General features: G+C 42.7%; 1 protein-coding gene across 1 annotated transcript in view; it reads left to right on the forward strand.

Moving 5' to 3' along the window:
* Window positions 1-331: 331 nt before the first annotated feature.
* notch1b (notch receptor 1b) overlaps window positions 332-27,972 on the forward strand; it is a 43,053-nt gene continuing 15,412 nt past the window's right edge. The window contains exons 1-21 of the mRNA XM_080893327.1: window positions 332-607; window positions 1,260-1,341; window positions 13,321-13,577; window positions 13,763-14,101; window positions 15,946-16,068; window positions 16,158-16,391; window positions 16,569-16,724; window positions 17,106-17,291; window positions 18,573-18,686; window positions 21,444-21,557; window positions 21,674-21,907; window positions 22,246-22,356; window positions 24,135-24,327; window positions 24,447-24,592; window positions 24,704-24,817; window positions 25,548-25,667; window positions 25,934-26,086; window positions 26,201-26,429; window positions 26,932-27,133; window positions 27,305-27,458; window positions 27,616-27,800. Of these exons, the coding sequence (XP_080749453.1) occupies window positions 550-607; window positions 1,260-1,341; window positions 13,321-13,577; window positions 13,763-14,101; window positions 15,946-16,068; window positions 16,158-16,391; window positions 16,569-16,724; window positions 17,106-17,291; window positions 18,573-18,686; window positions 21,444-21,557; window positions 21,674-21,907; window positions 22,246-22,356; window positions 24,135-24,327; window positions 24,447-24,592; window positions 24,704-24,817; window positions 25,548-25,667; window positions 25,934-26,086; window positions 26,201-26,429; window positions 26,932-27,133; window positions 27,305-27,458; window positions 27,616-27,800 (3,504 nt within the window). The 5' untranslated portion in view covers window positions 332-549. The remainder of the gene's footprint in view (window positions 608-1,259; window positions 1,342-13,320; window positions 13,578-13,762; window positions 14,102-15,945; window positions 16,069-16,157; window positions 16,392-16,568; window positions 16,725-17,105; window positions 17,292-18,572; window positions 18,687-21,443; window positions 21,558-21,673; window positions 21,908-22,245; window positions 22,357-24,134; window positions 24,328-24,446; window positions 24,593-24,703; window positions 24,818-25,547; window positions 25,668-25,933; window positions 26,087-26,200; window positions 26,430-26,931; window positions 27,134-27,304; window positions 27,459-27,615; window positions 27,801-27,972) is intronic.

A 27,972-nucleotide genomic window follows, 5' to 3' on the forward strand; every position in this document is an offset into this window, starting at 1 on the left:
AGTACAATAAAGTAGAGCCTGTCTTTATTTAAGATGTTAAGGACTAAGATAATTCATACATCGACTGGATTAACGCCCAGTCCCTTTTTTAAAGTGCCCAACAGTTTCTTTTTAACTCTCACGGTAAATACTTGATGTAATCTGCAGGACTAATGATCCAGACGCGTTAATTAACCTCTCACTACATGGGAAAACCGCTCGGGGGAAACACAAACAAACTTCCTTACTGTCACTTTATCAAGTTGTGCAGCTTGCGCCTGTCTGGGGACCAACTGAGTGATTGTTCATGTGTCCGTGGAAGAAAAACGCCCCTCGGTGCGGAGCGGCGGATGGAGATCAGATCATTCCCAACTCGGGACCCGAAGTGACAACATCTCATGCTCGGAGTTCAGCGTTACTGTGTGTTTTTTAACTCTCTCTCTCTCTGTGGACCTTACTCAAGGATGAACTGAAATAGTTTTTGTATTTTCACTGTCGAAGAGGAAGACACATTATCGGATCTATGAAAAAACCCACGTGGATTTGTACAATCATTTTAAACCAGAAGGAATGCATATTTTGTCTGTCAAACTAACTTTCTTGTTGTCGCTGATAGGAGTAACACGAGGTGAGTGGCGGGGGAATCTCTCGGTGGTAGTTTCCTGCTTGAGAAAGTTGAGAGAAAAAAAATCACTTTTATGACTATTTAGTCTGTAAAATGTCCAAAGTGTGTGAATTGATCTTGATGCGCTCACTTTTTTTGTGAACTGAGGCTAAAGTGCAGAATTTTCCAAACTTTATTGCCGCCTGCAGGGTTCATCTGCTAATTAACAGTCATGATGTTTACTTTTTTTTATTTCTTTTGCACCTGTTGGATTTAGCAAAACCTTTACGGTTTCACCTCTCCTGGATCAGTTTGCGCATTTTTGCTCTGCAGGCAGCTCTTGAGCACTTGCCCGGCAAACACTCAACTTTTTCTCACTAGTGTGTAAACGCATGCCTTTGCACTCTGGATTGGGAGCAGTGTGAGCGCGTTTGTGTGTTTTAATAATATCGCAAAGCTGTGTTATCCTCCGAGATGGCACAGTCTTTTTTTTAAATTAGGACAGCTAAACTACAACATGTGATTCACACTTAGATTTTACATTTATGGGGAGAAACAAACATATTTGGAAGCTGTTCTTTCTGCAACACCTGGAGGGATTGTTGTACAGGCAATAATCAGTGATTTCAGAGGAGTGTGAGGAAAGCACACAAGTATTAAAACTTTCTGTTTGCAGGTCTGAGATGCTCCAAACAGGCGGAGTCGTGTTTGAACCAGGGGAAATGTCAAACAACTCTAGATGGCAACGAAGAGTGCAAGTAAGTTCAACAACTGCATTTGCTTTTTTTAAGCCAAAGAATAATAAGAAACATCTGCACGGAAGAGATGTGGGATTGTGGAATCTATGAGATTTATTTTATTTTTCATTTTTATTGTTACTCTTCTGGGACGCAAATGGCCAGCGAGCTGAGACAGAAACTGAGTGGACATTGATGAGGACAGGGTTACTGCCACCACACTCTCTCCTCTGCAGCCAAACTCTCGCAGCCCTAAATCTTGTTTTTCTTTTCTTTCACGAAGCGACAGCTGGGTTTGCCAGAAGCTCGGCGACCATTGTTCTCCCCTACGATTAATTCTGTGTGACTAATCTGGGTGAGGCTTCCCAGAGAGACCCTCAGACCCTGTCCTCCTACAACCCCCCCCCCTCCTCTCTCCTGGGATTTGGTCCCCTCCTCAATGGCCCTCAGTGCTCTCTCTCTCTCTCTCAGTCCCCTGGACAGATGGCAGAGGCTGGAGGATTTTCTAAACTGCTTAAAATGGGCACGAGTTCTGCATTTTGTCTGCAGAGTTTTGTGTTTTGAGATGTTTTCACTTCAGATGCTCCGACAACATGCTCCCGCAACAATAGCCTTCATTGGCTCTATTTCCACCCTGGCATGAGCTGCATCAGCCAGTGTCACCTTACTGTCGCAAAGACCGGTGACCGCCGAGTGATTGGGCTGGCCAGGTCACAGCTTTGGGACTGAAAGACCTTGGCAGCCATCTTGGCCCTTTGCCACATCTTAATTTGGTCTTGTTGTGTATTCACCCCCACCCAATCCCACCCCACCTCCTCACTGGGCCACAAAGCAATCATTGTGCCCCTGCACTGTCTTCCCTCTCAGACGTCTCCAATTAAACATGGAGATGGGCATCGTCGCGGTTTTGAAAAGGTTTGAGCGGGCACACGAGGTTCAGCATGCCTTTGTGTGTTTCAGTGTTTTCTCCCTCATTGTGTTAGTTGTCACCACACCACCAGAAGGCCAAAAAAAATAAAGTTCAAAGGTTCTCTGAGGTCAGGCAGACTGTCTAAATAGACATAAAACAGACAATAAAACAGTAACTGCTTTCGATTCCATCTTTTCTGAAAGGTAGCTCTGGGCATTTGGTTTTTCTTGCATTTCTATTACAATATGTTATTCACAGTGATATGAAGTTAAGAAGAATTTTGTTAGGCTTTGTGCGTATAAATGTGTGTAGTTTCTCAATGTCAAGAGTAAATTTAATATTGTTAAAAGTAGAGATTTAGAGCAACATTTAAGGGCACCGTGAATTACTACACAGTCACTGTTGTACTAAGTCCTGTGTGCAAGCTTTAGAACTTGAAAAGAGATGAAAAATGCACAGAATCAATGCAGGATAAGCTGTTATATACTTGTAGACTTTCAGTTGCTAGTATTAGGCAGACCAAGTCACTGGATTTTTGCTACATGATGCAAGAAACGGCACTGCTGAACTCTTTTTTTTTTTTTTTTTTAAAGCGAATTCTGCCTCTATCACAATATTTTGCTTTGCAGTCTCTCACTGATGAAATGCCAAAAGTCATTTTCTCAGCCTTTAAAAAGCTTCCCCAGAACCTTAAAACACAATATACAATCCTAAGTACTTATCAGGTTAATTGGCCAGTAAGCTGATCTTCAAAGTGAACCAGTGTAAGAGATTAACAAACCAGCTTCTTGCTTCACTCTACAGCTCCAAAACTCAGAGAGACGTTTACTGATGCTATCGCTCTTTTTACATGAACCTCATTCTCCAAGATTGATGACTTCCACAGTAAGTGGGTTGATCCAGCCAGTGCTTCAGCTCTTGTTAAAGCAGCACAGCTGGAAGTATCACGACACGAACAGCGAGAAATAATTGCAACCAGGTGGATCCTGTTTGAAGCTTAGTGTAAAAATAGGTGTAAGATGATGATTAATGTGCGCTTTTTTTAATCAGTTAAATGTTTACAACATTCTCAGCTCACAGATTGTGTTTTTCTTCTTCATGCTTGTCAGAATTACAGTCTGGGTTTCTCCTCAACTAATTAGCTGCCACTCTCGAACTCAAGTGCTATATCGAGGCCAAGTAAGTGGCATTGGATAGTTCAGTTTTATGTAGTTTGTCAAAGATGCCTACTTGACATGCCATGCCATAAATACCTCATCCTCGTATCTGGCTTGGCCCAATGACATCCCAACTGAACTTTATCTCCGGAGAGCTTCGAGGAGGCCTCTCATTTACTGTGTAGGCTTGGCAGCAGCAGAAGGCAGTGACAGAGCTGAGCCAATCCAGACTAGGAAAAATAACTCACAGATTCCAGTGGCACAGTGGCCAGAATCAAAGCAGCTTGCAGCAGAGCTCCCTCTCTTTCCTGAGAGTTGAGAGATGTCAGGCTGGGACAGGGGCGAGGAAGGATGCTGCTGAGAGATCACATACTTTCACCGTTAGCTGGTCAAAGTGATGAAAAAACGCAGCTGAAAGCATGTTGATAGCAGCGTGAAGTGGTGAGCTGTTGCAAGGGTTTAAGTTTGCATAGTAGGTGAAGGATCGGAGTTTGGCCAGATGAATACTATAGACCCACTGTCATCTCTCGACTATAGCAGCATCCAATGCCTTTATTTACTTCAGCTACAGAAGGTAGCTGGCCCTTGTTTGAAGCTGCTTTCTAATTCCCTTTGTTTGGTCACTATTACTTACTCTGGCATTTAGGGGGACAAAAACCCTTTGTCCAGGTATTTAATTATGAAAAGTTTATAACTGTATCATACACAGAGGACCAAGTTCCAAGCACTGGGGCTTTAATACACTTTTTTTTCAAGCTAAGATCTAATCATAGCAACATGACATGATGCCTTGATATGGTTCATTTGCAACTTTCGATTGCATGCAACAGTCCTTGTGAGTAAACTAAGTTGGCCCACTTGTTGCTGAGATGCATCTGTGTGTTTGTTTGTTTCCAAAACTTAAGCTCTGCTCTCAATTTATGAGCTTGAAAGCGCTGTGCATAACGTTTTTCACTTTCATCCTGCACACACTGAGCTGGTTGGAAATTCCCTGAAAAAAAATACGGGTAAAGTTGTTTATTTCTAATTTATCGTTAAGAACACACCTGCCTTCACACACCTGTGCTCCCAGCGACACTCAGTAGCCATATCTGCTCCTTTAATTCTTGAAAGGGGTTAACAAATTTAGGCTCTGAAAATGTGAGAAGTTTAATCCTGCTGTTAGGATCTGCTCATTTGTTGGCATTTTGAGCAAACGTTGCCTCAGATAACAGCCAGTCGTTAATTCCTTGCTGGTATGTGCAACTGCTACAGTATTAGATCCACCTTCAGTGAAAGTGAGCCCTTGTCTCTCCGGTTCTGGGCATTCTTCAATGGCACCTCTGTTCACTCCAGTCAGATGAGTCTATCTTAGCCTCCCCCGCATGCTCTCCACTCCCCCCTGCACCTCTATTCAGAGTCAGGAAGCAGAATCCAAGTGGCCTAAGGGAAGAAAAGGTGCCGTATCTGATCATATCATCACACAACGAGAAGCACATAGTGCGAGCCTTTTATATGGCCACTGCTGCCAGTGTTAGGTTCCCTTTGGCTCGAGTCCGCCTGGTGAGAGGAGAGCTCTGGCTGACTGAAGCGACTTGGTGGTGGGGAACCTCAGTGCCGAGGATTAGTGATATTTGAACCCCCCCTGTTTGGCATATGCCAAGACAAATCACATAAACTTTGATCATAGGCTAAGAGGACTGACAGTCAGCGTGTGTGTGTGTGTGTGTGTGTGTGTGAGAGAGAGAGACAAAGAAGCTTTGCACACTCCAAACCACACTTCCTCATTTCTTTTATTTTCCTTCCGGCAGACCACCTGTCTTTGGGTTATAGTATAACAACTAGGAGGAACACACACTCTCCCATACAGCAGCATGCTCCATAATACCCATGATTACTTGTGGTTTTGCCCATTCAGCTTCACATAGAAAAATGACTTTGTCTGCCAGGTGTGCTTTTAGCTTGCAGTCACACTCACAAACAGAATAATTAAGAGAGTGGAGTGTGATGCCTTTATCGTGAACCAGAGCAGTTTATAACAGCAGTAATGCTGATTGTAGGACTGATATTAGTGTCTGTTACATGGCAACAAAAAATAAAAAGTACAGATTTGCTCAAGGGTTAAAAGTTTCAGCAGGAATCATAGTGTGCTAGGATTGTTTGGGAGTGGTCAGAATTTGCCTTTGATAGAAAGGTCTGCGCTCTCTGTGAGTGCACCAAATATAATGAAGTGATCAAATCTAATCTAACTTTGATTTTATTACATTGAAGCAGGGGGTTTTATTCAGTGGGGACACTGAAGGGAAGGTGTTGAGGTGAATTTCAATTGTATTAATTGGTGGAGATATTTCTAAAGCTCTAACACTGATACAATATTTAAAGATTAGAAATGTAATGCAAATAAATGTTAAAAAGTCACAGTATTACAACCAAATGTTCTGTATTTCCACCTCATGCCAACACAAAGCTGTAGAGCATGGACACATGACTTTTGGAGGCGTTCTTTGTGACTGCCACCAGGATCTCAGAAGTCCATCTTTTGGGTCCTGTGTGTTGTGTGGTGGAGCCTCTGTTGAGGACATCTTTGGGCTCCTTGTTGCTTTCCTCTCTGTTCCATGGTGGCAGGGTGGACTGCAGGTGCAGCCATTGTGGTTTACATCAGAGCATTGTATTGCAGTGATGAATTAACTTGCTTCAACCATCAGTAGGTTTAATCTTGGTGTTATCTTGTATGTATGTTTTGAAATAACAGAAGAAATGCTTCTTTTAAAGGTAGAAAACGCCTGATAATCATCATGTTTTGCTAGCTGCCTTCAGTGTTTAAAATAACAGGACTGACATGAGAAACCTGGCAAACAAAGTAGTAAATAAGTAAGCCAAAGTGACAGCTTTCACTCTTAAATCAACCTGATAATCTGATAAGAAAGAGGCTGGGAAAACCTAAAAGAAACATGTATTAGTCCTTTTGAGCAGTAGAAACTTTCACTATTAAACATTGGCTGTTTGGAAGTTACAGTCATTTCACTTTGTTTTGTGGCTGTTAGCACACACACACACAGGGTTGTCTTAACAGCCAACAGTTTAACAGCGATGTACATGTTGGACAATTTTTCATGCTCTGGCTCACCCTTGAAGTAACAACCTGAGGATCCTGTTGTGCTGTCAGTTACACCTTCAGACACCCGTGAAGCCCTTAAGTGGTTCCCAGCCTCGTAAAGTGGCAGTAGCAGAAGTCATTAGAGCTGCTATTACGCTCATGACATGTGCGCGCACACACACACACACACACACACACACACACACACACTGAGTGTTTTGTCCAAAGGGGAGCTTTTTCTTTCCCATGGGCTATACTGCTCCCAAATAAACAGGGTCTCTAATGAAGGCTGCCAGATGTGGGCTGGCCAGGTCAGCTCTCCTGTACGATTAGAGAGGGAGGAAAAGAAGGATGAATATAAAGAGAAGGCAAGAAGTGGAAGCACTTCCCCCTGTAATTTCTGTAGCCAGTTGGGATTTGATGGTAACTTTGGTTTCATTTCCACAACAAACAACAAGCCTGGTTTTTGTGCCAGGTTCGGTTTTAGTGAAGAGTTATTTATATTTGCGTGATTCAAGCCAAATGCATGTGTTAAAGAGGTGTTTGCTACTGTGCAGACTGCTGGGAAAACACAGGAGAGGAAGAAAGAGAGAGGTAAGTGTCGTGGAAAGGAGGGGAGAGTGCCCCTTCACCCCTGGGCAGTGCTACTAAAACAGATCCAATGAGACCAAAGGGGAGTTAGACCAGACATGAACCAAACAGCCAGGAAATGAGATAAGGTGGTGGGGAGACAGGAGAGATAAGGGGAGGGGGGAGAGAGAGGAACTACATCATTTGACTCCTAGACACAAGGTCAGTTAGTCAAACTTATAAGGGAGAAAGGAGAGGAGGAGGAGAAAAACAATTAGTTGAAGAAACTGGGAGAAATGTGACAGACCATTGTCTCGCATGTTTCACACATCAGGGGATCGTCCACTTCAGACATGTTCTCACCGCTGGAAATACAGGTGGCAGGACACATGACAGCCACTTGCTCCCTGTGAATACACCGGACAGGATATTGATTTGCTCTCGCATTTGCACAGCTGTACATCATGCAGGCATCTTTACTCGGAAGTCGACTGATTAAAGACAATCCATTTAAATCACTTTTGACTTTTTGTTGGTGCTTTTTTAATCAGACTAGTAAATTAGATACCAGGAACATCTCTAGATTAATGTCCAATCCAAGTGATTTAAACATTCGTGTTCTCACATGCACCTCTGTTGACTGGCATTCAAAATCTATAAGCCATAAAGAAGGTGGCTGAATGGGCTATTCCAACACTGTTAAAATCTATCATACCAACAAAGTCCTAGTTTTAGCTTCCAGTTTTTCCAGTTTCTTCCATGATAGTAAGTGAAATGTCTTTATGTGTTTGAAAATGTTACTGGAAAATGAGACGGGTGTTTTTAATACCCAGCAGATCAAGCGAAACAAAGAATTATCCTAAAAAAATCCTGATCAAGTTGCTAATGGAAATGGAACCAGACAGTGATCTGTTTCTCACAGAGCTTTACATGCCACAGTAATTGAATAAATACACAACCTAATTCACTAAGCTTCTCAAAGAGCACATAAAGCAAGGCCCATGCAGCTGCCAAAATCTCTTTGCTTATTCTAGGTTTTTATTTGTATACAGTGCACATGTGTAGCCTACATATTACATGCTCCCATCTGCGTGTGACCTCAGAAAGATGGCAGATGGCAGATTGGCTCGGCACTGAGGAAAACCCCTTTAGAGTGACGCCTGGCTGAGGGTCAGATGTCACCACAACATCTGCTGCAGGCTCGAGCCGCCGCCCGGCCCTGTTATGCATCCCATCAGTGGTGCAGACCTGTTGCCACGGGCTACAGCGGCAGCGACTGAAGAAGAGATGGCCCGGGAGTGAGCGCAGAGGAGAACAATGAGGGCTGCTGGGGAGGGATGACAGAAAAGATAATAACAGTATCGGCCTTACCGCGGAGATAATTCCACTGCTGTGCTGCAGTTACACGATACCTCCCAAACACCTGATATTTGCTCAGCTTCTGATTTGTGCTCCACTTTTCATGTCTTCTTTATTTACCTTTCTAGCAGCCCAGTTTATCGACTGCTGTTGAGATTATCCCGCTTCCCGGGCCGGGCAGATTTCACTTGTTGAAGCAGCTGCTTTGCTCTGTTTGTTTTGAACACAGCCAAGACTTGATAAAAGAGTCGTTGAATATCTTTTGTCTTACCCACCTTTTTTTATGTGTTTGGGCTCTTATCGAGGCAGTTAAAATTGATTCCCGTAAAAGCTGTTTTGTGCTGAGTGTGTACTTGACAGGCTATCGCCAAGTTAAAGAGCAAACTGTTAACATTCTTTGTCAAGCGTGTGCTACAGTTGACTTAATGCTAGCATCCCAGGCGGAGTGTGTTTGAATAGTGTGTCCACGTGCTTTGAGGTAAGGGTGCAAGGGGCTCTGTCTGTTTGTCTTTTAGACCTTGGTGTGAGATGCAGAGCTGTTTTTGTGAGGGCAGAAACCGGTTTCAAAAGCTAGTGCAAGTCTTTTCCAAGACCCATAAAGGGAAGCTGCCAGCAAGCCCCTATTGAGGTTTCTCAGGTTAAGAATCAGGACAGGAGGCTCTTTAGAGTAAACACCAGAAAATTCCTTCTGCCTCCTTTCTGCCTTTCTCTCCTTGAAAACCAAACCAAACCAGTTTCCTTTCTCTCAGACGTCTTTGTTTGTCCCAGTGCATGTCTGTGTGTCTCTGTCTATGTGCGTCTGTGTGTGTGTTTTGGATTTTTAGCTTTTCCTTTTGCCTTGTGCTTGGCCTCCAGCATTGCAGACCACAAAAAAAAAGTTGCAGAGCAGCTTGGAGTATCTTGGATGAAACTTTTGGGAGGATGAGCATTAAGCAGATGCGAGTTATAAATCCGACTGTGCTGTCTTACAAATGAAAAGAAGGGGTTTTAGGAGAAAAGGGGTGAGAGAGAGGGTTTTGGAGGGAAAGAGAGTGCACAGAGGGGAGCGAGTGGATGCCAGCAGCCATACAGCTTTGAACAGAGGAAGTGAAAAAAAAAAAAGAAATCAGGAGTGAGCACATATAGTGGAAGGACAATTCAGAGAAAGATTTTTTTTTTTTTTTGGGGGGGGGGGGGGGGGGAGAGAGAAAGAAGAGGAAAGAGGAGGTCTAACAGCTGAATACGCCCGGCCTGTGGTCAGCGCTGAATGGGGAGGAAAAACAATGGGCCCACTCATCCTTCGCTCTCCTTTCTATGCCTCTCTCACTCCTCATTTTTACTGCTAAGTATTTGTGGGAATGGTGGGGGGCATTCATTCAAATACCAACACTGTGAAAAAATGTCCAAATCAACATGTTATTTAACTTTGAGTCCTTAAATTTCCATTCTTTTGATTGCTATTTTACATTTTTACAGTATGTTAATAAATACCTCAAGCCAGAAACAACTAGTTTAAAAAGAATAGTGAATCACAACATAACGCATTTATTTTTGTGAGAGATGAGGACAGTAGTCAGATGGGGTGCCATGGAAAGGAAGGAGGCTAAGTGTTGGGGATATGGGAGACAAGGGGTAAAAGGGAGGGGGGGGGGGGGGGGGGGGGATGACTGGCCGGGGTAGCAGCTGCTGTCTCCTCATTAGCATGCGCACCTGCTCCCTGCGGCCTTTTTCCAGCGAGCTCGTGTGGCGCCTCACGACCTCAGCACCCGCCACCGCTGGGGCTTAGCTGGACTGGCCTTCTAGCAGCCAAATTTTCTCTTGGCCGACTCCCCACCCCCAGACTCACTGCAACACACACATACTTCCACTGTCCCCTGTCGGGTTAAATAGAGATGCTCTATGTGGAAGAATGTCCATAGATTTTAATGTACAGCTGTTTTATCAGATTAACTCAGTGTTGCTGCTGCATAGACTGCTGAAATACTTTGTAACTACTAAATATGAATTTACATTTTTTTTTAGAAGTTTTCAGTGTTGCTTTTTTAAGTTTATTTGACATTTCATGACAGACTGAGCATTTCTCTTGGTTCAGATTGGAAAAACCCAGAGGTCATCAGGACAAGACACATTTTATGTGCATAAGTCAAGTCTAATGGCTCAGTCTGGTAATTCTCCTTAGCGTCAGACCAGGGTTTGCTTCTTTTCTAGGTGTGAAAGATTTATGTGTCTTTTACTGGCATTTGGAAACAATGTGTCCTGAAAAGTTGCCAACAATTTTACTGTAAGAGAAACGGCAGTATTTTCAGATCATTAATCAAAATGTTTTACAATGTTTTTTGACAGATTAGACGTTTTCCATCAAAGATATTGACTATGTGTCTTTGAGAGGACCTTGTAATTGACTAAATGATGGATATAATAACAAAGTGTCTCATTTGCACATTGTAAAGTAATTTGTGGAAAATTTGTGGGGGGGTTTTTGGGTTGTTTTTTTTATAATAGCTAGACATTTCACATTTCACTTCCTTTGAAAAGTAGGTCTTCAGAAAAGGCTTGGTTTACAACAGTTTATTGTGGAGTTTTTTTTACTCTTGGCTCTGTGTGATGTCAGTTACAGCAGATATACTTAATATGGTTATCTCAGGCACACAGCTCTGACTCTGAGCACAGAAGCCCCACCCACTCTGTTCAAACCTTTTGTTCATGATACAAGCAGCCAATCAGAAGAAAGCTGGCTTCTTTCAAACAAATCACATTGACCTGGTGTTAATAAATAAGGATTATTTTTCACTGTGAATCACATAATGCTCTCTTCTAGAGTCCATAAATAAAAATATAGAGCTGGAATGAGTAGGTCTACTTTTATAAATGGCCTCAGACTAAATGACAAGCATGCAAGGTGCCACTCTTTGCTCTAGACATGGTGAAATGCCACCACTCACTGCTACTGTTTATGCAGTTGGCAGCCTAGCATGTCATGTTTTCTTTTCTTTGCCACAGTCCTAAAGCTGTCTAATCCCATGAGGGGGAGACCCTGTCTAAACACACGCCTGTCCCTGCACAGGGTCCACAGCTCGGCCCCACTTACACTAACATACACACAGGGTGGACGCCCTGGGAATGTTTGGGGACAGGGTCCTGTCAGCCCCTCAGTGCTAACAGACTGGCTGGCTCGGGTCAGGTATTTGAGAGCAATTTGGTTTTTTTTTTAATGTCTTTCATGCTTTGTGCACAATGGTTTTTGTGTGAGAACAAAACAAGAGAAAGAAAACTCTTGCTGGTCAGGCATGTGCATAAAAAAACTCCAACAGAGCAAAAAAACAAATCTGCATTTTAGGACATTCTCTATGTAGTTTTCCGCTACATGGGAATTCACTTTTCAGAAATCTTTCATGAATCTTGAGTGGTTGCACTGCAGTGTCTTTCACTTCATCCCCTGCCCATCCTCTTGTCTGATGCGTGAGCAAATCCTCTCTGGGGAAGACAGAATAACGAGCACTGAGGTGGTGGCACGGTGCTTTGAAGTTGCCATAATGTTGGCTTGCAGCTCAAACTGTGGCATAGATGCTGCCTTGTACACAGGATGAATGAGTGCTGACAAAAGGGTCAAAGTGAGCAGATTCCAGTCCTCAGAGCTGCTGAAGAGTGCCATGATGGCTGCTTTTCTCATACCTCCACTTTTGGGAAGGACGGATTAGGAACAAGATTTCCAAATACCACAGATTTTTCTTTTGTGCCCCTAGCCAACCAGCATTATTGACAATAGGATTGAATCTTTGAAATGCTGTGAACTGCTTGGATTTATGGGTCAGTTAGAGCAGCAAAAAGGACTGAGTATTAAACCTCAATCAGTTTTTGGTTAAGACAGAGTGTGTCTGTTAGATGTAAGTGGCTGGTTAAAACTAAAGAGTTTTCCATACCAAGAAATATGGCTTTACTTTACTTCCAGCCCACAAATCTGTGGATACGCAAGGAGCTGTGAAACATTCCTTCATGTAATCTTTCTGCCTGTGTGTATGCATGTGTAAAATAGTGATCACCGTCTGTCTTTGTGCGGGTATATGTATGTGTGTGTGGCCCTGTGTAAAATAGCGATCACCGTCTGTCTTTGTGCGAGTATGTGTATGTGTGTGTGGCCCTTTTGTTGAGCCGCGCGCATCCTCAGGGGACATGCTTTCAGCTCCTCTCATTGTAATTGTAAATGTGTGAATGTGCCTCTGTGATCAGCGGCTCTCTCTCTGGGAACTTGTTCGCTGGGGTCCGAGCAGCGTTTATGACTCAGAAACAACCTGTGAGAAACATCACAGGAGCTTGTCCCCCTCCCCTCGCTGCCCAGACCACTCTGTTTTATAGCTTCAAACACATTGTCCACAGGGGGTGACAGTAGAAAGACAAATGTCCCGTTTAAAGCATAGTTTCTCATTACTGGGAATGTGACGCATTCACCACTCTGTCTACAAAAAAACTAATACTGCTTCAATTCATATCACTAAAGGGAAAAAAGTGGGAGTATACTATGTGTGTATATATATATATATATATATATATATATATATATACACTAGTGTACTATATGTATACTATGCATATTGAAATCTGCTAAACAGAAGTCCAATTAATAAATAAAAATCAATTAAATAAGAAACTGGCAGCTTTTAGTATATGAATTTGTCAGTTTTAGCTCTAGCACATTGGCTTGCTTTGGAAAGTAGTGTGCACATCCTCAGAAAAATGAAGAGTAAATGGTAAATAAAAATAAAGTATAATCCATAATAAAGTATAATCCAAACATCACCCTGATTAGCAGCTGAGAATCTCAGTTCTTATCATGGCTTTTATTAATACTTAAAGTATAAACCTCTTACATATTAAATTGTTTAAATATGACAAAATGATTATCTTTCTCATAAAGAAACTGACCTCTGACCTCCCTCATCTGCTGTTTCCAGGTGCCGTGATGGATTCCTAGGAAACAGGTGCCAGTTTCCTGATCCATGCACCGCTTCGCCATGTGAGAACGATGGCATGTGCCACCACACATTAAGCGAGAACAGTGTGGACTTCTTTTGCAGCTGCAGGCCAGGCTTCGTAGGCCTCCACTGCCAGATTGTCAATCCCTGCACCAGCATACTTTGTCGCAACGGAGGCACCTGTGCTTTGGACAATCTCCAGAGTTACAAGTGTCATTGTCCACCTGGATGGTTAGGTAAAATAAAACAGTGCTATGATATTGAACCAATGGTTGGTTGATGATAAATAAGATTGGAAACTAGATAACTGGATAACAAAAGTAACACTCTTTGTTTATGGGTCATTTTGAGGTTGTGAAATCCCAGAAATCTGTATCTAGCAATGTGTTTAATCTTTCACACAATATCTTTGTGCCTTCAGGTAAGCAGTGTGAACGAGCCGACCCCTGTACCTCTAATCCATGTGCCAACAGTGGACAGTGCTCCGTCATTGAATTCCAGTACATCTGCACCTGCACGCCCTTCTTCACTGGAATGACCTGCACACAGGATGTCAACGAGTGCGACATAAAGCCATCGCCCTGCAAGAACGGCGGGGTGTGCATCAACGAGGTCGGCAACTACCGATGTCAGTGCCCACCGGACTACATAGGCAAGCACTGTGAGAGCCGCTACTTCCCCTGCAACCCGTCACCCTGCCAAAATGGAGGCACCTGCATCCAGAAGGGAGAGACGAGTTACGAATGTTCCTGTGTGCCAGGTAACATTAAGCTGCATTAAAACACGTCTTAAATGATTTGATCATTTGCTGTACAATTGCTCTAAAGTGGGCCTCCTGTGCTTTTCTTCAGTCATGTAAATAAAGTGACTATGTTGAATACTGAGGTCAGCAAATTTTTTATTCTAGGCTTTTAATATTCAGGAGTTTCTTTTTAAAAAGGAATAAAATAAAGGTGTACTGTTTAAGAAGCTGTGGTAAGGTGGGATTGATCAGATCCATTAACGTTTGTGAAGTTAAAGCCACCATGACACCCCATTGAATCAAGGTTAGGTGATTCCTAAATATCAGCACTGCGAGTGGCTGATTAAGTGGTGATGTCATTTTAGGCTGGGCTGCTCCTGTGTGTGCTGTGCCCTGTGTGAGTGTGTGAGTGTATTTGTACTTTGTTGTGCACAGTGTGCGAACAAAGCAGAGCAGGAAAGCATCCGGGCTTATCGTAAGGAAATGGTCAAAGGACAACATCCTTTTCACATGATGGAGTGAAGCAGTTCTTGCTGGGACTCCGGCCCTGCCCTCCACCCTGTCACCTCCACACACACTGACTTCACCTTGTTTTTTTCTGTTTCCTTCCAATTCAGAAATTCACGCAAAGAATTTGTGTGGCAACTTTCCATCCCGTCTTACTGGCAGCCTCGTCTGTTCTTTGAAAAGCCTAAAGAGAAAATAATGTGTTGGTCTCTCAGTTTTTTTTTAAAGTTATTACATACATTAAAGTAATTAAAAGAAAACATCCATGTAAGTCAGGGTTGGGATCTTCTAGGGTAAAGTGACTAAATGAATTGATCATGTGTGATTGGCTGAGTCGATCGCCAGTTGGTATTTTGCAAATATTGTAAATATTTAGCCTGCAAAGCACAATTCAAAGCACACACTACTAGGAACTTGCAGAGGGAATTGTGTTACACTTGTATTAATTTCAGTTTTTTTCACATACAGAAGCATGGTAATGGCTTCAGTCACACAGGCCTAGAGATCAGTTGCAGTCACAAACCCGCATGTCATGTTGGAAGGAAGACGCCAATTTGTCTGCAAGCACTCGCAAACTACTCATCAAGTGGTAGTTAAAGTGTGAAAAGTGTGATGCAGAGACCTTTTGATGTGTTTGTTGCTGCTTGAGGACACGACTTTTACTTTGAAGGCAAACTTTCTCCTCTTACAGTTTGCACCACACTATTAAAAATGTCACTACAGCTCAGAGACTAAATGGTGAATACTTGTGACCAAATAATTGCAACCATGGCAATCTGTTAGCAACCAAACCAGTCGCAAGGTTTTTTTGTGTAGCAACCTCCGGTTGGATCCTCCAGCAACCACTCCCTAGTATCTAGGCCGGTTTGACTGAGCCCTGAATGACAATAACAAATTTCCGACAATAAAATTCAGTTGAAATTTGAGCAACATTGCAGTGGAAGCTGCAGACATCTGCTTTTTTTATATATTAGCAGTGGTTTAGCTTGGTTTCAGAAGCTGACTGTAAGTCGTTACGTGTTGTACTGGTTTTGCTTTGCATTTTATTTTACCCAGGATGCCAGCTGTACAGTGCAGTGGCTGCTTGTTGTGTAACCGTATAGGAGAGTGGCAGGCTTACCACAGACCTCAAAATGGTAAAGCCTCGCTTTTCTTGGGAAGGAAAAGACAGTTGACCACATTTAACTGCAAGTTTCATTCCCTTTGTTGTAAATGGGACATTGTTGTTTTCAAACCAGGAGAAATGAGAAACTAAATATTTAAAGTCTCGTTAAAGACGGCACAGTTTATGCAACGTAAACCCACACTGAAGCAAATTAATGGAGAGACGTTTTTTCTTTTTTTGTTAATGTCAGGTTTTACGGGGAAAAACTGCAGCCAAAACATTGATGACTGTCCAAATCATGAATGCCAGAATGGAGGGACCTGTGTTGATGGAGTCAACACCTACAACTGCCAGTGTAAACCAGAATTTACAGGTCTGTATGTTGTTGCTTCACTGTATGAGTCCGTGAAGAAGCCTGTCTGGGGACATACACCCACTTATCCTGGTGCTTCCACTTCACAGGCCAGCTCTGTAGAGAGGACGTCGATGAGTGCCAGCTGATGCCCAACGCATGCCAAAATGGCGGCACATGCCACAACACCTATGGCAGTTACCAGTGCGTGTGCGTGAACGGCTGGACCGGGGACGACTGCAGCGAGAACATCGATGACTGCGCCAGTGCGGCCTGCCATCAAGGGTCCACCTGCCATGACCGGGTAGCTTCGTTCTATTGTGAATGCCCCCCCGGCCGCACAGGTTTGTGGAATTTCGATCTTAGTGCATGGCAGCAGAACTTCTGCTTCTTAAGTTAAATACAACTGTTGTGCGAACTTAATCTGACACAAACTGTGTGAGCTAACCCAGTAAAACTGAAATTGATTGAAATCACTGGATATATAATGAAGTCCTTCTTATTTTTGTCCTCTGCACCAGGTCTGCTCTGCCAGCTGGATGATGCCTGCATGAGCAACCCATGCCAAAAGGGCTCCAACTGTGACACCAACCCCGTCACGGGAAATCATTTTTGTACCTGCCCCTCGGGATATGTTGGAGCTTCCTGTGATCAGGACATTGATGAATGCTCACTGGGTAAAACTCATCTTTTGCACACTGTCAGACATATTTCAACATCAGTATTCAGAGTTTAGCTTTACCACTGTCACGAAAACTTCAATTACCACACATTGGTTCGTAATTCCTTTATACAAGCTAAAATACAAGGTCATTCTTTTGCCCTATTATGGGTACTTTGGTACCCATAATTGTACCCCTAATTGCAGTAAATAACCCCCTCTGGGGTATTATTGCTGTAATCCCGCAGTTGAGGCTTTTGGTTTGGCTTTGTCAAACAACACTGAGCCACTCAAGTCCTATAATGTCTTTTATAGTGAAATTGCTGCTTTTCACATCCTTATGGACACACCAACCTGCTAAAGGAAGTGAAATTAAAGCCTGGATCTTTTTAAACAGGTTCCAATCCGTGTGAGCATGCGGGGAAGTGTATCAATACCAGGGGCTCATTCCAGTGTAAGTGTCAGCGGGGCTTTGTGGGACCACGGTGTGAGCTGGACATCAACGAGTGCATGTCGAACCCATGTTTGAACGAGGCTACATGCCTGGACCAAATAGGAAAATTCCAGTGTATTTGCATGCCAGGTAAGATGTCTGGTTATATGGAGAAGCTACTTTTTCAGTCACATTCCCACAGGGTGCACTCTGGAACGCTCTGCTGTGCACATTTGTAAAGTCCTTTGAGGGAAATGTGTTCCATATGAATACATTTAACTTGAATTTTGTTTGTTTTGGTTAATTTCACCAAATGCAGCAAATCATATGCACTAAACAAGTCTCCTATAATCAAAAATAGGTTTTGCTTTGAACTTTAAGTAGTTCAGCTCTCACAGACCGAGCCACACTTTGAATTCAAGTGTTTTCAGTCCCATTGCTGCAAGCCCCCCACCTAGCCAGGCAGTCTGTCTTTGCAAAAGTGTGTGGAAAAAATGGATCTTTTTAAAGAACTCACTGAATGTGTGAAAGAAACTGTACTGTAATAGGATGAAGTCTTTGAAACAAGTAAATTTATGATATTTCTTCTGTAAGTGGTATTTATGCAGAATGGAAGCACAAAGTGTCAGACCATGTAAAGTTACAGAAGGCTAAAGTTACACAGTCATCATCAACTACAAAAAACTGCAGCAGGAGCTTTGTGGCTGAGCAGCTCATGTAGGTGTGATGTTGAGGTTGCCCTGTGTGTGTGTATTTTTACTTTTGCATGTCACGTAATTTGCTGTGTTCATGGGAGTTAAGAATAATAGTAGAATAACTAATTGGACAAGTAAAGTCAACAAATAAAACCCATGTGAATGACTTAGGATTCCTTTCAGAATGGGTTTGTTTTGAAGTTTAGAAATTGTTAGCTGATTAATTAATGAAATTTCTTTTTACATATTCTGAAATGTGAAGATTTGCAGTTTTGACTCTTTAGACTGAGTTATATTTAATTTTGGGGCTGATGGTCAGACTTTCAGCTCGACGACATCATCGTGGATTCTGATTGAATTTGTGTGATTTTCAAGATTTTATTAAAATGCAGCAAACAAGAAAATAGAGCTGAATTAGTTAATCTGTTAACTAAGTGTGATCAACAGCAAACTTAATATTAAAGTCACATTCAGAGGAAAAGTTACAAATATATTTTACTAAAGTATTTTCAGTTCATTGCAGTTTTACATGACATCACCTTTAGCTTAACATAAATTGGGGTCAGTTTTATAAACTAACAACTTAATAAAATAAAACAATATTTAGTTATATTCCTCAGTACTTTGTATCATTTAAACCCAGTATGTAGCGGTATATTTCTGCAGTGTGAAAGTGCTTCTAACTGTGTGTCTCCGATCAAATCTCCCTCACGGTCCTCCCTTGCTAATTGGCCAGGCTACGAGGGGGAGTTCTGCCAAATCGATACGAACGAGTGCGCCAGCAGCCCCTGCCTGAACAACGGCGAGTGTATCGACAAGACCAACGCCTTCCACTGCCAGTGCCCCACAGGTGAGGCTGCCGTACCGCTGTGGAGGGGGGAGGAGGGAGAGGGCGTGGGGCCAGGGGGCACAGAGGCTGATCTTGCTCTGTCTCGCTCTCTTCTCCTCTCAAACACAAACACACACACACACACACAAACACTGATCTGGACGGGCACTAATCCCAGCCCTGAGGCGAGCTTATGCTGGCCCGGGTAGCCCCGCACATACGCAGCAGTTGAGGAGAAGCGGTAAAAGAAAATCTATAAGGAAAGGCTTGAGGAAGTTTGAAGTTTTTGAACAAGTTTGTTATCCTTTTTATCAAGTCTGATGATCGAGCAGAAACTAAGCAAGGCTTGTGATTGCAACTGAGAACAAGAGAGAGCTAATAAGAGAAGGCAGAGCTGCTGCCACAGTCTGTAAAGTGACATTTTCTGTGTTGTGGTTGTAAATGAGGTAGTTCTTCAGCCTATTTTGAGGTATGTGGGTGTTTTCAAAACTCATACAGGAGCTTCACTGTTTGTACATGAGGTATTGATGTTTTGTTCAGGAGCAAAGGAATGCAACTTCTGAATATTGGATAGAAAAAAAGATAGAAGAGAAAGGAAGGATCTATAGACTCCCCAAATGTGTTTTTGTTTTGCATTCTTTCACTGGGATCATTGAGGTGGAAGTGATTTTTTTTTCTTCTTCTTTTTTGGAAAAGGAAAATAGCAGAGCTCAGAGTTGGGTGGATCAAAGGCAGTCTGGGTGGAGGAGAAAGATTCCTCCTGTTGAGAGAAAAAGAAAGGAAGAAGGAAAAGCAGAAAGAAAAAAAAGACATCCACAACAAGAAAGCTTTGGAATTAATAGAGAGAGGGGGCTACAAGAGTGAACACAAGAGCTTAGCGCCTAAGAAAACTCGTTGTGTGTGACAGTGAGCGAGGGCTGTGTGAGGAAGCAGCACAAAGTGGTGGTGGTGGAAGTGTTTTTTGGGAGGGTGTGTGGAGAAGTGGGTAGTGTTGAGATGCACGGACCGTTATGCCAAAGCAGGAAGGGTAGAAGGGGGGGAGGGGTTTTAACCGCTCTAGTTGAGATGTAAATTTGTCCCTGTTGCGAGTCAGGCCCAAGGCGAGGGTCCCCCTTTTCATTTCTGTACATGGAATAGCCATGGAAACCCTGCTGAGAGCCATTGAAATGTCTGATTCCAGCAGTCTGGGGATAAATCCCGCTTTGGCTGCTGAGGTGTGCGATGTGCACGGCCCTGTGCGTGGTTGCATCTCCGCTTTATCCTTTGTGTGTGTGCATACTTATGCATCTGGGAAAGAAAATCTTTTCATTAATGTCAGGAGTGCTGTTGGAGAACAGAACAGTCACATTCCTGTTAAGAAACATGCAGTTTGTACCAAGGACTGTTGTTGCTGCTGTAAACTCACAGTCCCTATCAGACTGCAAACTGTCTTGATTTATAGCACTTTTCAACACTAAAAGCACAAGTAATGCCAAAAATAACAACAACATCTCACATAAAACACCCTTTTGTACCGTTCAAATCTTTACATACATACAGCAGAAAATATCCACTTGGTATTGTGCTGTTTTTTAATAAGCTTGGAAATTTTGAAATAATAGCTTTAAGAGTTAATTCACACTTTTCTTTTTTCACAGATCTGTGTCAAGCTTTGAAAAAAGTAAAAAATAATATTTTGCTTGCCATGCTATAAAAAATCCCATTGACTACTTGGAAATTTTAGCCTAAATTATTCTTTAAATGTATGTTTTAAAGGCCACTTAAGTAGACTCTCAGCCTTAATTCATATAAGTTATATCATATAAGTAGCACAAAATAAAAGCTGGAGTGTCTAGTTTTCTAATTTTTAAAGTAGCATCAGCTTTAATCTGCTATCGACATAGTTTTGGACTGCATTGTTCTGAAAACTTTGTTAGCAGTGTCTACATTTTAGTCATCACTTCATCCGTCTGATTGCAGCCAGTTTGGGGAAGTATAAATGCTTCTAGCAGAGTCCAGTGGGAGAAATCAGCTTGCAGCTCTCCACACAAATACTTCCTCACTGGATTATCTACAACTGGTCTTTCTTTAGCTTTAAGCACCTGTATGTTCCTGTGATGTTGTGGTGATGGGGTGGGAGGGAAGTAGAACTTTTTATCTCTTCATCAGAGAACACCCTATTAGTCTTTGAGCTGTGACAAACAGGAGACGAGGAGGAAATATCTGAGAATAAGTCCAGGAAAAACAAGAAAGCCTACTGGTTGATTTTGAATGAACAACACTTTGAATACCGGAGGTTCAAAGGTCAAGCTAGCTCTTTTTGGAGGCGGGCAGGGAGTAGAGGGGGTAGTGGGGAAGGGGTGAAAGTAAGACAGGAGAATATGCATTGTGATGGAAAGGTTTTGGGGGACAAAGAAGGCAACAGGCTCAGTTTGGTGCTGCTTTGAGCAGACAGGAGGGCCTTTGTCTTTCACCCCTTGGTCAGGAGGCCTCCTAACTTTCATTCTTTCCTCATTTCTCTCCCTCTCTCCCTCCCTCCCCTATTTTAAATGAACCGATTCCCCCACTAGCTCCTCTCCCTTTGCCTCTGCTCTGAAAAGAAGTGAAAGGAGAAAATGGGGAGCTCGTAGTGCTTCACAGTTGTTAATTAACATGCAGATTTCTGATTCACTAAGAGCTCTTATAACATAGGCTCAGGATTATGAGTGTGGCTGGTTTAAAATGAGATGTCTGTACACACACACGCACTCATTCACACACACACATGCGCACAATAACAGCTTTTTGTTGTTTTTCCAGGCTTCAGTGGGAACCTCTGCCAGATAGACATTGATGAGTGTGCCAGCACGCCGTGCAAAAATGGCGCCAAATGCACAGATGGACCCAACAAATATACCTGCGAGTGCACTGAAGGTATTCACGCTTAACATAAATTATAATAATTGTAAAAGGAGCCAAGACCTTTAAAATATAACAACATTTCACAAATTAATGTGTCAGTTAAAACAGACATCAACTCTTTTTCCTAGGTTACACTGGGAAGCACTGTGAGACAGACATAAACGAATGTTACTCCGACCCTTGCCACTATGGCTCCTGCATTGATGGCCTGGCCTCGTTCAGCTGCCAGTGCAAGCCCGGGTTCACCGGTCGGCTTTGTGAGACCAACATCAATGAGTGTCTGAGCCAGCCGTGCAGGTACGGAGGCACCTGCCAGGACAGGGAGAACAGCTATATCTGCGTCTGTCCCAAGGGAACAACAGGTAAGGATCACACACAGGAGATACAAGCGTAACATTTTACCCCTCAGCCATAAAAAGGCTGATGAGATATTGTTGTCACTCCACTGGCAGCATGGACACTCAAGTTTGTGAATGCAATAACGTGAAAACAAGGCAACGTAGGATTGATAGCACAGCTGCATCTACTAAAAATCTTGGATGAGTTTGAATCTCAGTGACCTGAATCTTAAGGTCAAGTTTTCTAAAAATCTTGTGAATGCAAAAACTCAAGAAGGAAGTCACCTAGGATTTTCACATTTATACCATAAATGTTGGGCACCAGTATTTTTTTTTTAATCTAAAAAACAACTTTCTTCCAGGAATCAACTGTGAAACCAACATCGATGACTGCAAGAGCAATCCCTGTGATTACGGGACCTGCAATGACAAGATCAATGGCTACGAGTGCGCCTGTGAACCTGGCTACACTGGTAAACTGGAGTTCATAGTTCTATTGATTTCAATATAGGAAACAGGAAACAGGAAGTTGTGATTCAGATCATGGTTGCAAGAAGGAACACAGTAGTTTTGAAATAACTCTAATGAATCTTAGAGTTTGATTGTTGACTGCATGTTAAAACATCAGATTTAAAGAAAGAAAACAAATACTGCAAATCAAGCAGTATGAGCCTTAGACATTAGCTTCAGTACTCTGATGTTAACATGTAGGCTCTTGTTTGTATTTTCATACAATTGTAGTCACTGCAGTAAATACGATCCAAGGTAGATATGATACAAGATGCCTTTGTATCATAGCATCTGTCACAGATATGGATAACATCCAGAAGAAATGTGCATTTATTGACAGTCAGTTTCTGAGATATCTCTGTAAATGGCAAAAATCAGAAACATCTCAACTCCCCATAGATATTAAGCACTAGCTGTCCTAATACCATCGGGGACCCACTATGGATTGATTGCAGAAAACCCTCCTGGGGACCCTGCATGAGTAAAACTGCTCTGGGCTCTATATGGGCTAGCCTACTCGTTTTTACTTTGACTGTTTTAATAACTCTAAAAGAGACTTTGAGGCTGATTATGTTACACTAGGAAATTTGCTGTGTAACAAGTGCAAAGGTGATAACCCAAAATCCTCCCAGGAGAATGGGAGGGAGATGGTGATACTGAGGGAAATTGTGATAGTATAAGTTTTCTATTTTTCCCTGATCTGGCAGGAAAACCTAGAAAACAGATTTAACCTAAACTAACAGGTTTCAGCCTAAATTCTGAATGAGGTTAGATTTTCCAGATAATGGCTTGCTAGATTAGTGGAAATGAATAATCACATTTTCACAACATCTTTCAAAATATGCAGTTTCCTGAAAATTCTTTGATTTTACCACATTTTTCTGATATATTACACATTTTGTGTTTGAAGGAACATAAAAACTCTTGGATCATTCCAGATAGAGGATTTTTTTTAGTTTTCAAAAAAAATTAATTTCAAATAGATTAAATCTAGTGAAGATTGATGTTAGGATATTTGTTGTTCAAATAGATAAAGTGGAATTGCATGATCTTTGGTTTACTGCCACAAACTAATGCACTGGAAAAGCCCATCTTTTCCAAATATATAGCCAGGTTAAACATAACATCTGTCTGAAGTAAAAAGTGGGCAAACGAGTGCTTAAGGTGCAGCATCAGAGGATTCAAAGGTCCTGATGGGGAGGGTGACAGATGGCGAGCGAGTGCGCACGCTCCTCTGAGGCTCGACCGGTGTCACTTTCCAGCTCCACCCTGTCCCCAACCTGCTGCTGTTCGGACAAGCAAGCTGCCCTCCCGCACAAAGAGAGGACACACACACACTCTGGCACACAGGGCCAGTGGGGATTTGAGCAGGAGAAAAGATTCCCTGAAAGATTCCTGAAAGTTGAGCTTTTAAAAGCTTGGAAGCCGGTCCCTGCTTTAAAGCTAAATGGGCTGCCTTTATGCTACGCATGACACGGGCCTGAATGGCATCAACGCTTCAAGTCGCCGACAAAGGCCGCCTTTAAAGCCGTATGTTTCTGGAAATTGATACATTCGCTGTGTTGATATATAGACTTGATTGTGTGGAGGCTTTGTGTGCAGCTGTTCAGCGTTTTCATGTAATACATCAAAACTGTTGGAGTGTAAAAATGATTGCAGTGATTTCAGCACCCATCCTTTCACTGTTTATAAACTCATGGAGACTCATGATGTCAGGAAGTAAAGCGAAATATCTGTTTAGGTGCCATGTGCAACATAAACATCAACGAGTGCGCGAGCAACCCCTGTCACAACGGCGGCACCTGTATCGACGGCATCAACAGCTTCACCTGCCAGTGTCCAGATGGTTACCATGACACCACCTGTTTCTCCCAAGTCAATGAGTGCCTCAGCAATCCCTGCATCCATGGTCACTGCGAGGACAAGATAAATGGGTGAGGCGGTCTATAAACATTTTTCAGGGGCAGGGCAGTGACAATAAACAAGTTTCCCCAGATTTCCAACAAGAAATTTTTTCCTTTATCGATGATGTTTGTCTTTTACTCCTCGTCAGCTATAAATGCCTGTGTGACTCTGGCTGGAGCGGCAAAAACTGCGACATCAACAACAATGAGTGTGAATCCAACCCGTGTATGAACGGAGGCACCTGCAAGGACATGACCAGCGGATACGTCTGCACCTGTCGCATGGGCTTCACTGGTCAGTATTTGTTAGCATGTGTCGATGAGCTTCGTTTAGTGTCATTCGAACCGTACAGTTTCACTGCTAACCACCACTTGAACTGAAATGTGTTTAATTTATTGCATGCAGGACCAAATTGCCAGAACAACATCAACGAATGTGCCTCCAATCCCTGCCTTAACCAGGGGACCTGCATTGACGACGTTGCAGGGTACAAGTGCAACTGTATCCTGCCTTACACGGGTATGAAAATATTATTGAAAATATTTGATACACCCATGTGTTGGCCTGGCGTTCTGGCATTTCCTTGCTGTGGGAGACAGTTTCCACCGGCTGTTGGGCAAAGAGGAAAATGTGTGGCGGATGAAATAGCTCTTGAGTAAAGTTCAGCAGCAAGACTTCCTCAGGGCTCAAAGACACCAAACCTCTGACTCACTGTGCTCCTCTGTGATCCACAAGCATCCGTGATGGGAGCTGGGAAACATTTTAATGTCATTTTAATGTCATCTGGCTTAGTATTTAATCAAACACATAACCATGGGAAGTTTAAGGGCAAATTGTTCTTATATTTGTCTTGTATATTTTTTTGGAAAAATCCACAGCGCTTTGAATACTAAAAGACTCTTGCTTGGCTTGGGGTGGGAACGGGTTGCTTGACACATTTCCTGTTTGCCTGCTTCCTGTCTCACAGAACAGCAAATGGCTTCACAATGGCCGGAAACTGGAGCCGACTTCCTGTATTAGCAGTATGTTATGGAAACAGATAGGGAAATATCTCCACAAGCCTCAAATACTGACAGAACCTGGCTAAAATCTTCTGATAGCATTGATTGAAAGATGATTCTGTGTCCATTTGGATTGGGTTATCTCCAAGTTCATGACTCCTGCGTGGTATCACATAGTGACAGATAAATGTTAAACAGAGTTTAATTCAGTTAACGGTGTATTTCTTTCTTGCGTTTGCACACTACAGGAGAGAACTGTGAAACTCTGATGGCCCCCTGTAGCTCCAAACCCTGCAAGCATGGAGGACTGTGTCAGGAATCAGAGGACTATCTGAACTTCTCTTGTGTCTGTCCTGAAGGATGGCAAGGTAATTATTAATGTCTGCATATATGAGTACCTTCCAGGAATGAGTAAGAGGTCATAGAAAAGGTCAAAAAGGACTCAGAGAGCAGCCTTTTTAGAGAACAGAAGTACACATGTAAATGTTAAATGTTAATTTAATACAAACATTTCTAATAAGAGATCCTTGGATTGTAATCAAGATGATTATGTTCTTAATTTCATACTTACTGTGCCAGCATTTGAAGAAGTATATAATATTTGCTTTCTGTTTCCTCTCCTAATCCCTTCTAGGTCAAACCTGCGAGGTGGACATCAAAGAGTGTGTGAAGAATCCCTGTCGCAATGGAGCAACCTGCCAGAACACTTTGGGCAGTTACCACTGCAGCTGCAAACCGGGCTTTACCGGACGCAACTGCGAAAACAACATTGACGACTGCAAGCCCAGTAAGTTCATCAGTCCTTCTCCCTTTATGTGTTTCCTCTTCGTGTCCATTGATGAAAGTGCACACAAGCAGCACAATAAGAACATAAAGTTGAGTCTAATGCTTCCACCTGCAGACCCCTGTAGCAACGGAGGGCTCTGTAATGACGAGGTGAACGGCTTCCTGTGCACCTGCCCGGCCGGCTTTCGCGGAACAAGGTGCGAGGAGGACATCAACGAGTGTGAGAGCAACCCCTGTAAGAACGGAGCCAACTGCACTGACTGTGTCAACAGCTACACCTGCACCTGCCCGCTCGGCTTCAGTGGCATTCATTGTGAAAATAACACTCCTGACTGCACTGAGAGGTACAGAGCTCACAGAAGGTTTTGTTTGCTTGATTTAAACCCCACAGACATTGCCACTGTGTCATTGTGAGTAATCTCTTCAAGATCAGCAGGTTCACTTTCTGCGCTTTGGAGTTGTAATCTTTGTTTTCTTGTCCACTACTGCCCCCTCTGGTGAAATATTGATATACAACAGTAGGTTTCAACATAGTAGTTTGCTTTTACATTAAATTAATGTGTAGCTCTAATGTTTTTTGCAAAAATGGCCGAAGCATTAGTTCTGCTCTATTCAGTCAGTTTTAAAATGTGTGAAAAAAATGTGTGGGGAAAAGTGTGAAATTGAAGTAGAGCAATGCAGCAACAAAAATGTTTGTTCTGGGTGAACTTTCTGTGAATCAGATATAAATTTGCCTGCAGCTCATATAATGAGAGCTGTATTGATTTACTCTCATTTCCCTAAAAAGCTGTAGAATATTTTAACCCTAATTTGATGCGCTGACGTCTTTTATTTTTTTCCCTACAGCTCCTGCTTCAACGGTGGCACCTGTGTGGATGGCATCAATGCCTTCACATGTTTATGCCCACCAGGCTTCACCGGGAGCTACTGTCAACATGATATCAATGAGTGTGACTCCAAACCCTGCCTGAATGGCGGTACCTGCCAGGACAGCTATGGGACTTACAAATGCACCTGCCCACACGGTTACACAGGACTAAACTGTCAGGTAGGAGGAGCTAGTAGAACAAAGTTATTCTGATTGTCTTCAAGGCTCCCTGCGTTTTAACCGTAAAATGAGCAAATTACATCTGTCTGGCATATTGAATTGATAAATAACATATGCATACTGCATTAACACCGCACAGTCAACATCTGTTACTTTTATTATGCTTTTCAGAACCTGGTTCGTTGGTGTGACTCGTCTCCTTGTAAAAACGGGGGAACTTGCTGGCAGACAGACACCACATACAGCTGTGGGTGTGAGACTGGATGGACGGGCCTTTATTGTGACGTCCCAAGTGTTTCCTGTGAGGTGGCAGCCAAACAGAGAGGTGAGAGGTTTCAAAAGCCTTGTTATGCCAGGTGTTTTTTTTAACAATGTTTAGCCTGTTAAACTTAGAATATCACGTCGTATATTATTTGCCGATTACTGACAAAATATAAAGAATTTTATTACAACACTTCCATCATCTTTTGCTATCCATTTAGGAGTCGATGTTGCGCATCTTTGTCATAACTCGGGTCAGTGTCTGGACGCAGGAAATGTTCACTACTGCCACTGTCAGGTGGGATACACCGGGAGCTACTGTGAGGAGCAGGTAGATGAATGCACACCGAACCCGTGCCAAAACGGCGCCACCTGCACCGACTTTCTGGGCGGATACACCTGCAAGGTAAAAACTGCGAAGAGAACGTTTTTATCCCTTTGCTATCTATGTTCAGATTTGTTTTTATGTGTCTATTTTTTTACATAAATTTGGTGCACCATGGCACATATGTACTGCATTTTTTTCAAGTTTAGTATGTTATTTATATTTTATGGCAACTTTTGGTTGTTCTAACAAA

This window comes from Rhamphochromis sp. 'chilingali' (genome assembly GCF_963969265.1).
Source record: "Rhamphochromis sp. 'chilingali' genome assembly, chromosome: 10".
Lineage (NCBI taxonomy): Eukaryota > Metazoa > Chordata > Actinopteri > Cichliformes > Cichlidae > Rhamphochromis > Rhamphochromis sp. 'chilingali'.